The sequence below is a fragment of the Achroia grisella genome, unplaced genomic scaffold (assembly GCF_030625045.1).
Source record: "Achroia grisella isolate CSIRO2021 unplaced genomic scaffold, CSIRO_AGI_Agris_v1 utg512, whole genome shotgun sequence".
NCBI lineage: Eukaryota > Metazoa > Arthropoda > Insecta > Lepidoptera > Pyralidae > Achroia > Achroia grisella.
Genome location: NW_026712906.1, coordinates 3,488,997 through 3,500,028, shown reverse-complemented (window position 1 = coordinate 3,500,028; position 11,032 = coordinate 3,488,997). Strand labels below are relative to the sequence as shown.

Genomic DNA, 11,032 nt, shown 5'->3' with positions numbered 1-11,032 from the left:
CTATATTTGTATATATAGTGTGGCACATTTCATAATTATTAATACATTTATGGGAATATTTATTTTTATTCAATTAGTCACAATGACCCCTGAGTTCACGGCTGCAGTTGCTTGCGCATTGTGATATTACCCAATTTGGGATAGAAATTCGAAACATTCTGGTTAATTACCATCGATTGTGCTTAGATAAGGTTCTGACGAGTGGTAATAAACTGTGTCCGGTTCAATGTCGCGGTTATCGGTCTTCTATGGCAGTTTGAGAGCCGTTCAACCTGCGCGCGGCGTGGTGACCCAGTGACTCGCGAATCGTAAATATGTAAATAAACATGAACGATATAAGAGTGACAATAGAGGAATCTTTGAAGGACCAGGCCGCGGTTGATGTGTCTCCAAAAGTGGAGCAGAGTAGTGAAAATGAAGTGGATCCGTTGGCGATAGACGACGCCGCAGTGGGCACGAAAGACCCACTCGTGGACCAGGTGACAGATGAAAATATAGAAAAGGCGGGAAACGCTGAAGTCTGTGATGATAATGCCAAAGAAGAAAAGTCAAGTGATATAAATGAAGAACATTGTGTTACCATAAATTCAGAGGATGTCAAAGGTACAGTCATGTTTTCATCATGTGTTTTTTGTATGATCTTCACAAAATAATTCAAACTTTAAATAATGCAGTTGTAGACTAATTCTATAATAATAATAATAATAAAAATACTATAGTATAGAAAAAATTATTCTAAATTCCATTTGAAGAAAAATTGTATAACTAAATTCATGGGTTATTTTTTATGCAGTTAAAGTTGACAACATTACAGTTTAATGTTATATTCATGTTTTTTTTTATCCCAACAAACATGCTGTTGTTCAATTTCTATTGCATTTACTACTTTATTATTATTAAATTTATACATAAACAATAACCTCTTAAATGATATGAATAAAGACAAAACATTTAAACTAATTGTACTAGCTTTCAAAAATTTTCATATATATGACAATTACAAAACATTGTGATAGCTAAAATGATAGTAAGTTATTAAGTTTCAATGAAGGGAGTTTATTTATATGTTAAGTTTCCAGCCATGATCATAATTTGGTAGCTGAAAATTTACCCATATCTTACATATCATATTAATTATACTGGTTTCTTATGTTTTTCGAAAAAAAAAATGCATAATGAAGTTCCACAATGGACTATTTCATCGCTTTATTTTATTCCAGAGGATGTTTTGAAGGAGGATAGCAATTCCCGTAGCAGTGTAGTTAATGAGAACAATCAGGAAGTGGCACCGGTTCACAATGAACCTGAAGTGGTCCCTGAAGCAGCTGAAAGTAATCCGGTACAGCCAGTTGAGGTTCCTGAACCAGTTGCAACGGATATAAAAGAAATAAAAGAAGCTGCTGAAACTGTTGTTCCAAAAGTATAATTATTGTCTATTAATTTTAGAGATAAATGCAGAATATAAATTTTCAATATTCAGTAGAAATAAATTATATAATAAAACTTTATTAAGCAAACTTACAATAAATTTGGTCAATAAAGTTTTGTGTTCTGCACAACTGTTATCCCGAAAAAGTTTGAGATATTGTTGACTGTTGATGTTGTCATGAACACTATACTTGACATGGTTACATTTTGCTTGGCATATTTAATAATAATAATAATTTATTTATTTACCAAAATTGTTTGGTAAATATTTTTTAAATAAGTATTTGAATAATATATGTGGTAGAGTGTGATTCTATGGTTATACTTATCCTTAGGTTTATTTTGATTTGGTTTCATATTAGTGTTTCTTTCACTGGAGAGTCAGTTATATATATAAATTGACACATGTTTTTTGTCTCGGCCAGATGTGGATGGCCTCTTTGGCGTACTCAGGGTATTAAAGGATTAGACTGGGACACTATTACTGAAATTGTTATTAAAATATTTTAATATAGAATTTGTAATTTCATAATTATCAATTTATTGAAACTGTATACACAAAAAAACATGCATATGGGGGATTTGACACCTTATGGTATGGTCAAATATATACTTCAATATAATATGCATTTTTACGTTGAATAATAATATGTTATATTGCAGTAAAGCTTATATCTAGCAGTAGGTACAGGTTAATATGATGATGTAGTAAAATAAGTAGAAATCAAATCAAAATATCAATCAATCAATAGACATGGTTCTTATCAAAACAAATTTTATTGAAGTATTATAAAAATTAATATGGCAAATTGAATATTTGATATTTAATTTTAGTCTACTACCCCTGAGATACAAGTGAAGGAATCAAGCCCGCCTAAGGAGATAGCTTCTGAACCAAAAAAAGAGGTTAAAGCTCCAGAAAAAGAAGTTGTAGTGCCTGATGTTGAGATGACAGAAGTTCCCAATGAGGTCCCCAAAGTTACAAAGGTCGAAGAGAAGATTGAAAAGGTGGAGCCTAAAATATTACAGCCTGTTAATGGTGACTTAGCTAAGGTAATACTTATTCATGTTTTACTAGTTGTATGAAACAGGCAGAATTCTTTTGATGATTCAGGCAACTAATACAATCACTTATTCTTAGACTTGCTGGGACTTATTGGAAGTTTATATAGTTTTCTACAAGTAAAATTTGGATTAATTCTTTTAGGAGGAACAAGCAACGAAAAGACGCTCAAGCCAAGAAGTAGAGACTGAATCCCCATTAAAAAAACTTTGCCAGGAAGTCGAAAAAACTTTCCCACAGCATGATATCATGATTAGTGATTACATACAAACTGCAACAAAGAACAATATAGACGAAATCCAACGCCATACAGAACAACTTTTATCTGAAATCCAAACGTTACGAGAATTAGCACAAAAGAAAGAACAGGAATGGAATAATATATTACATCTAAAAAAAGTAAAAGAAGAGATATTATTGCGACTTTTAAGGCGAAAACAGGTGTTGTCCTTCGAAAAGTCAGCTGATGTTAATGGATCAGATAGAACGGATCCTTTCGACTATTTAAATCAAGCTAAGAATTTAGCCATTGACAAAAGTGATGAAATCTCGGGGTTGTCTATAAAGCAACCAGGTCCAACCATTAACCCGTTGCTGGCTCAAGCTCCTGTTATGCCAGTAACAAGTCATTTCAATCCAATGGCAGGGTTGCCACCCCCATATGATAAAGCAGCTCATATGCAACCCATGCCGAAACCCATATTCCCACCACAGATGATGATGCCTGGTCCAATGCCACAGTATCCTAGAGATATGAATGGGCAGCTCCCAGGCACTTATGGTTTGCCAATGGGTCGTCAAGGTCCCACTAAAGATGTGAAATCAATAATAGCTGATTACAGACAAAGAAATCCAGATGTGACTCCAAGGAGGGGCAGGAGAATGAAGTCTATTCTGAATCCGAACATGATGAACGCGCCGAGACCTATAGCGCCGAAGATGGATGGTATGAACAATCTGAACAATCTGAACAATCTGAACAATCTGAACAACCTAAACAACCTAAACAACCTAAATAACCTGAACAACCTGAATAACCTGAATATGCTCTTCAATAATTTAGATATGGTATGATAATTTTATTTACAAATTATTTTTTATATAATCTTTGTACAAGATCACTTGGTGGATGAAGTATTGTCTCCCAATAGTTCATCCATCCATCTTGTTATATAAACTGTATTAAAGTGTGATAATACGATAGAAAAATTAGAAATTTGCGGGCATTGGACATTACATCTTAGTCCTCTAGATTGGCATGGGATGACGGTGCCGCGAGCATGATGACGTGCTATCATGAGCAACATCAGGAATCATGAAATACATTGTAACCCCAATGACATACCTTTTTTAAATAAATACCGGCTCTTTTCATTTATACCTGTAGCATTGCGAGCTTTGGCGGTCTAATATACCCGTGATTTTTAGAATTCGCTAAGTAGTACCGTCAAAGACAAGAATTGAAATATATTCTTAGGAGCGATAGTTTTTATTTCCTCTAGATAAAATGTAAATTTTTCAAAGGTTTTGTTTATGCATGTGGACATTTGAATAGCTGTGCATCTGTATACTGAAATTTCAGTGTCTTTGCGATGAAACATTAAGAGCACAAGAGCAGAGTTTCTTATCAATTCTCGACTGTAAACTACATTTTTACTTGTTCGTAAATGTGTATAATAGACCTACATAAATAAAGATATTTTAGTTTCGAACACAGCTTACAAAGCAAACTGCTTTGCGTCAGTTTTATAGTACATAGATGCATACGACTTTGTACAAAGTCAAATCTGTAACTATTATGGCACTTTAGGTATGTGTCGGAGTTAAATTATTATAATTATGAATTAAATATAATTATAATTAGCTAGTTCACCTTCTATGTCACTGAGGGTGTCAATAAACCTATTATATTAACCGAAAATATATATCTGAAGGTCACACGGATTTTTTTGGTTGTAGAAAAAGTTATCGCGCGTTATATCTGACTTAATAATAATTTAGTTAGTTTAGCTGTAAAGTTAAACCACTAATATTGTTTCTTGAGCATTTCTTCTTTTTTTTTAATTCAAAACAAGGATTCTCGCTTTGCTCATGGCCAATTATTGTAGGGACTATTTAATTAATTTGAAAATAGAATGTAGAATTAGTATATTCGTTCCATTGCTACAAATTCGGTCAACGTCCGAGGTGCGTAGGTTTTTATTTTTTTAATCTATTTTAGCAACAGGATATTTAACGATACGTCCATATCTTATATATACTTCAATTATCAAATGGCAATGCAATTACAATTATCTACTCTGATTTTAAAGAATTCGTGTTTTTTGGTAGATTGTTCTCAATTTCACACGAATTGTTACTTTTAAATGTAAAATCGTAGATGTTTTGAACAACAAGCAACTTTCTTGCACATTCTTCATGGTTGAAACTGTATTCCGAATAAATTGTAGATAATGTGTAATAAAAAATGTGATTACACAGAAGTGCTTAAAATTAAGTTTATTTGAATAAAGATTATTTCTATCTATTCTATTAAGTTGTAATATATGTTTGCAAATAATTACTATATAATACACACACATGAATACAAATGTTCTAGGGATATGAAAATATTTATTTTAAATAAATTTTAGCATATTTTAGATACATGTATGTAGATGAATAAATTTTTAAAAATAAATTCAGTTCTACTTACCTTTGTCAATATTGATATTGATTTTTAATATGGTCCTGTTTGCAAACGTGATTAGTAAACTATTTTTGTTTATTTATTTCAGGCAACTCAATGGCTCATATTATACCTTACATAAAAAAGATATATTTTTTTTTCTAAATTTCTAACAAAGAGATTATCACGTTCTAACAGAAGGCATAGTTCGATGACTACAAATATTTTTTTATATTACAGAACCAAAAAGCTATGTTAGAACGCCTACAACAGATGCAAGCTGGCGGTATGCCAAATGGCCTCTCGTTCAAGGATGTTCTTGTCCAATTCGCCAACATGCAGCAAGCTAACACCGGCCTGATACCCAACAGGCCTGTCGAAATGCCCAGGCCTGACCACCACATCAGGCCAGAAGGTGGACATCCGCGGCGGAGGCAGGAGAGGAGCCACGAAGAAGTTCACATACCAGTCAAACAGGCGGAAAGACTGGCATCCCCTAACACTAGACTACCCCCGCCGCCGCCATATCCAGAAATCTCGTTATTACCAGTTTCAAGCAGTCAGGACACAAATCAAACACAAAACTCTTTGCTCCACGGCATACTGACGAAGGTAATTAAAAAAAATAAATTTAAATATCACTGAGCTTCTAGAACCATTCTTTTTCAGTTTCATTAATAGTGTTCCACATTTGAATTTGTATTGTGTTTATTGAAGCGATAAATTAAGCTTGTGCGATTGTTGTCCTACGTGAGCGAAGCGACGTTACTTAGATGTGGAAATTCAAAATCATTCTTTCATTTCGACCATCTGCCACTTATGAACGCCAACATTTTTTTTATCACTATGCTCTACTAGTTCGGTTAGATACTTTAGTTGAGAGGAACTGGCAAGAAAGTCGACTAGTACATTTTTTTTATATTTTTCCCCACTCATATTGAATAACAGATTATTGATGTTTTTAATTGGCAGTGCTAGTTTAGTGGATTTATTTGACAATGAACGTGACTAGTTACAGATAATACATTCTGTATATTATATATTTTTTAATTGTGTATAAAACTGAATGAAGACATCATTGACTGAAATGGTACTGCTGCTTATAAAAATGCTCGCTTACGTAGGACAGCCAACTTCATTCCAAATTTTGAATTAGCTTGAATGGGTGTTGCCAACCTTCCAGCAGGCGTCCCCTGCGACTCAGAGTTACTCGCCGACGTTGGCTAAACTGCTCACTTCGCCGGAACGGAAACAGAGCGCGCCAACGTTGCCAACTTTCGGTCAGGCCAAGGTACCACTTCAATGTGTACAAGAAAATACTCAATTGGTGTGCTGATTGGCCTCGATCTTCCAAATTCAAAATTTAGTTTCTAAGTTTTATTTTTGTTTTTTAAAAAGTTGGAGTCAAATCTTATATATTCAGACTGCATTATACGGTTTGTGTATTGCAGCTTGAATGGCCAGTATTTTAATTAGAAGCTTTATTTGCATATATTAAGTTGTCAAGCTTCAACTATTTACAAAGCAAACTGTTGAGCCCTTTATTTGATAAAGACATGTATTTTTTATATATACTGAAAATGGCAATACTCATTGAAAGATTAAATGCCACCTCATTCATAATTACATATCACAGAATGTTAAAGTAAGGTATATCTACATTTTGCGACCTATATGACACTATTACATAACAACCAGGGGTAAAATTCATGATTGAATAACTTTCTTGAAATTCTCAAAAAGCGTAATATCGTAACGCTAAATTTGCTAAGATATTTCGCTTTATGAGATGTGTAACTAAAAATTTTAGCAGAGAGAAACAAAAACAAGTCGCAGTAAATTTGCTAAGCACGTCACCTTAGTTTATTCTTCGAATATCCTCAGCTTACCACCTCAGTCATGACAATGACATCAGGAATGACAATGTAGAGGCGGGGGTCATACCATCATATCCATGTTCATGTCGCTATACAGTTACCACTTTCCATATTCCAGTATATGCGGCCAGTTTCTATATAAACAAAAGTTAAGTAAAGTATGGCGTTTCACAAGGCAGTACTGCGAATCTGAGCTCCATTTACTTAATCATTAATGTTTCCTATATATTTCAGATACCATATTTTATAGTAATACGTAATACTGAAATATATGTTATTAAACTTCAAAAATGAGTATACATATAAGTAAATAACAGAACAATATTTTTTATATACCCACACCTTACTTTAATATTGCTTCTGTAAATTGTGTATTATTAAAGGTTTGCACAGACGGCGCTACATTTATCATTTAAAATATCAGGTTTTAAATTTGCTTTGCACGTCCCACTAGTGGGTCAATGTACTGTTACGCGCTGTGTAGCAATGTAATCGCTATATACAGCGCTTAAAGTTACGCTTAATCTACAGTTAGCACAATACAATTAGATGCCAGACTATTTTAGTCAGATAATATCGCAAACTGCATTGATATCAATCGACAAGAGCCTAGTACTTATTGTAACGGCGAAATATCGCTCATAAAAACAATAATGACAACCCAAGATAGCGCCATCTAGTGAAGCAGAACTGTGCTATAGGTACTAAAGATCTGATAGAAGTACTTGAGTACCATCAGAACTAAGATGGTGTACTAAACCGCTAGACTACTAAAAAGTATATCTACGTATTTATGATCTGGCGGGAGTTAACTTCAGCTCGATAAGTCCTCCCGCGGATTTGGAGTGCCATCTGCACTCGCCCTCTATCGTCCATTGAAGCTGTAAAGGCCAGCTGCGGCCAACAGCATTAGAATGGTTCGAAAAAAAATCTAAGTATTTATATCAGTTGTCTAGTTACTGTAGGACTAGATGGCGCTGTATTAATTGTCCAGGACTATTTGTTTATTGTTAGTTATTAATATTATATATTTATGATTAATAAATAGTATTTACAATTCTAGGACTGTACATCGTCTATGCAAGCCTTTAATTAGACTATGCTTGTGGTAAAGTAACGTGTGTAACATATACTGTAACATGCAATGTAACGTTACAACACGTGACAATGTTACAGAACTGTGGTGAAATAACGATTACGCCGGTGCAGCCCGCGCAACCGGATCCTCAGCCTGAAAAATCTGAGGAGGTTGTACAACTGGTGAGTTCATTTTTTTTTTTATGTGTAGCCGATACAGCATACAAGCTTACGGTCCAGTTGAAGGAAACCGGGAACCATCACATGATCAGCAACAACCAAAGAGGTTGTCATGCCCGAGGTACGTGGCACCTTGGCAGTGATAATACCTAAGTCCTCAGTTATGGCAACACATAAGAGGTATAGAAGTATAGGAGTTCGAACTTTAGCACCTTTAGATTTAGAAATTACGACGGCCCGCGTCGTAATTTCCAATTCAATTTATCCAATACAAACGGGGATTCTGTTTGAATTGGACGGGAGATCGTACGGAAGAGAACATCATCGAAAATGCATTGATATACTCACATTTTGCTGAGTATATTTGAATCCAACGTATTTATTTCACGGCTTGTTTATTTTACTTCGGATGGTCGCTGGTTTGATTCCTTGTACGGTGCAAACATTTGCACTCATGAGTACTATTGTTTGTATCAGTCTGGGTGTTTTATGTACCTATATTATCTATCTATTAAAAAAAAGATCTAAGTATTTACATCAGATGTCTTGTACCTATAACACAAGCTCTGCTTACCGTGGGGTTCGATGGCTCCGTGTTATTTATTTATTTATATGTGATTTGTTTAGGATGACGAAGAGAGCGCGGCGTCGTCCCCGTCAGGGGCGGGCTCCCCGTCCGGCTCGGGGTCCGGCCGGCTCGTGATCGACGAGGGGGGCGACGCGGCCCCCGACGGGGGCGAGGGGGGCGACGGGGGCGAGCCCGCCGCTGACGGAGACGACGCCTCGGAGGCGCCGCTGTGCCAGGGCTGCAGGCGCCGCGATGCTCAGTTTGTGTGCGCGGGCTGCGCCAACCAGTGGTACTGCAGTCGGGACTGTCAAGTAAGCCTTTCAATGAAGTCTTTTCTAATAATGTCACGTATTTACCTTGCGATTCTACCCACCTTACTAATATTATAAACGCGAAAGTTTGTAAGTATGGATGGATGTTTATTACTATTTCACGCAAAAACTACTGGACGGAGTTTGATGAAACTTTGCAATAATATAACTTATACATTAGATTAACATATAGGCTATAATTTTATTACATTAGAATATAATATAGGCTATAATTTTTTTGTTTGAAAGCAGATTTGATCGAGAAGATTCAGCCCTAAAATTTATAAAGATGTCTTTTAGTCTTTTTTCTTAGTTAATACTACTCAGATACTAATTATTCATATATTATTTAGCAGTAACTGTGTTCGCAGATGAGACATAGGCCTCCTCCTATATTTTCCATATATTCCGGTCTTAAGACTTACAATTTTTTTACTCTCTCTACGCTTTCTTGAGTACAACTTTTCCCTGAGATATTAAGTCGAATTTAACAGCTGTAACACAGGGTAGTACAGATGTTATGGCCTATAAATTAATGATATTGTGTAAAAATGAATAAATAATATATTTATTATTATTAAAAAATAAAAATAATTTATTCATATAGGGCATTTTAGCCGTAATCGTAATTTTTATTGTATTTTTTTTTTCCTACCGTCAAGTTCAGTATACAGATTCAATTGAGAAGAACTGGCAAGAAGAACAACTTTTTTAATAGCCAATTTAATTACATTATGTTACTATAGATATTAAAGAGTATAATATTATATTTACAGGTGGCAGCATGGGACGATCATTCGGAAATGTGTTCGGGCTAGGATATCGAACAGCAAGCAAACGCAACCGACGTCGCAACATCGCTATAGTGTCATTTGCCTTATAAACATAATAGTTGTGTATAAGCGAATCTCTCTGGTGAGTTCTAGATTTAAGGAGTCTGTGAGTTCTCTCCTGTAATATATACATATATATAAACATAAATTCTCTCACTAAGTTCCTATGAAATTTAAAAAAAAACTGATATTTGAAGGAACAAGTATGTATCAATACAGTTGTCGATGTTGTCATGATATAGTTTCCGATATTCCGATGCAGTCATTATTCTGTAGTGTTGTAACAGCGTCGAAATATCGGCATCTTTATAATCATGGTAACTGTCCCGTTTATATTATGTGTACAATTGTAAACGAAAGTGGAAATGTTTATTTAAAACATTATAAATGGGGTGTTTGACTGCTCTTGGAATTTCTTATTTAAAACAATTTTTGTTTATTGAATAAGCCAATAATAAAAACAATACGTACCCGCTTACAAAACTTCTTATTGTTTTTTTTAAATAAGCCAAGTAATGAAGTCTAATATTCTCTACCTGCTCACAAAAATAATTTATTAAACTTTGATATGTTGGAAACACATTGAGTCTATGGTACGCACATGTGACAGTGTACCGTTATTAAAGTCTGTAATTTTAGACAAGTTTATATTGATATTATAATCGAGATTTGATGACAAAATCATAAAAATCAGACTGTTTCATTTAACATGTTGATTTTTCTTTTTTTCGTATTTATTTTATGAAAATAAACTTATTTTATTTGACATGTAGATTTTTCTTATTTTTTTTTTGTATTTAGGTAAATTTCTTTTATGTATTTATGGGAAATCAGCCGAAGTATACATGAGTTGATTATATGATCATTATTTTAATATCAATTTGTTTGAATACCAATTTTTGGTATAATTGTATTTATTACATCGGAATATTTAAGTAATTTATATATTTATTATCATATTGAAGACAGAAAATGGTTTCAGTTAAAATGAAAAGAGGTGTTTATATTTTAATACCAAATCTAGTAT

The 11,032-nt window shown here is 34.1% G+C and overlaps 1 protein-coding gene across 1 annotated transcript; it reads left to right on the top strand.

Annotated features, from left to right (window-relative positions):
* The first annotated feature begins 148 nt into the window (after nucleotides 1-148).
* Nucleotides 149-9,990, top strand: LOC131846817 (titin-like). The gene is made up of 10 exons (XM_059196227.1): nucleotides 149-603; nucleotides 1,221-1,420; nucleotides 2,263-2,481; nucleotides 2,636-3,439; nucleotides 3,512-3,559; nucleotides 5,400-5,771; nucleotides 6,343-6,450; nucleotides 8,213-8,296; nucleotides 8,921-9,172; nucleotides 9,949-9,990. Exons 1-10 carry the CDS (start codon nucleotides 327-329, stop codon nucleotides 9,988-9,990), a joined length of 2,406 nt encoding a protein of 801 aa, XP_059052210.1. The 5' UTR covers nucleotides 149-326.
* Nucleotides 9,991-11,032: the final 1,042 nt, after the last annotated feature.

Bases quoted from the DNA above. Each gene is read 5' to 3' on its own strand.
- LOC131846817 (XM_059196227.1), top strand. From the start codon at position 327: ATGAACGATATAAGAGTGACAATAGAGGAATCTTTGAAGGACCAGGCC. The intron at 3,440-3,511 runs ATGAACAATCTG...AACCTAAATAAC, and splicing joins TAGCGCCGAAGATGGATGGT to CTGAACAACCTGAATAACCT. The intron at 9,173-9,948 runs GTAAGCCTTTCA...TTATATTTACAG, and splicing joins ACTGCAGTCGGGACTGTCAA to GTGGCAGCATGGGACGATCA.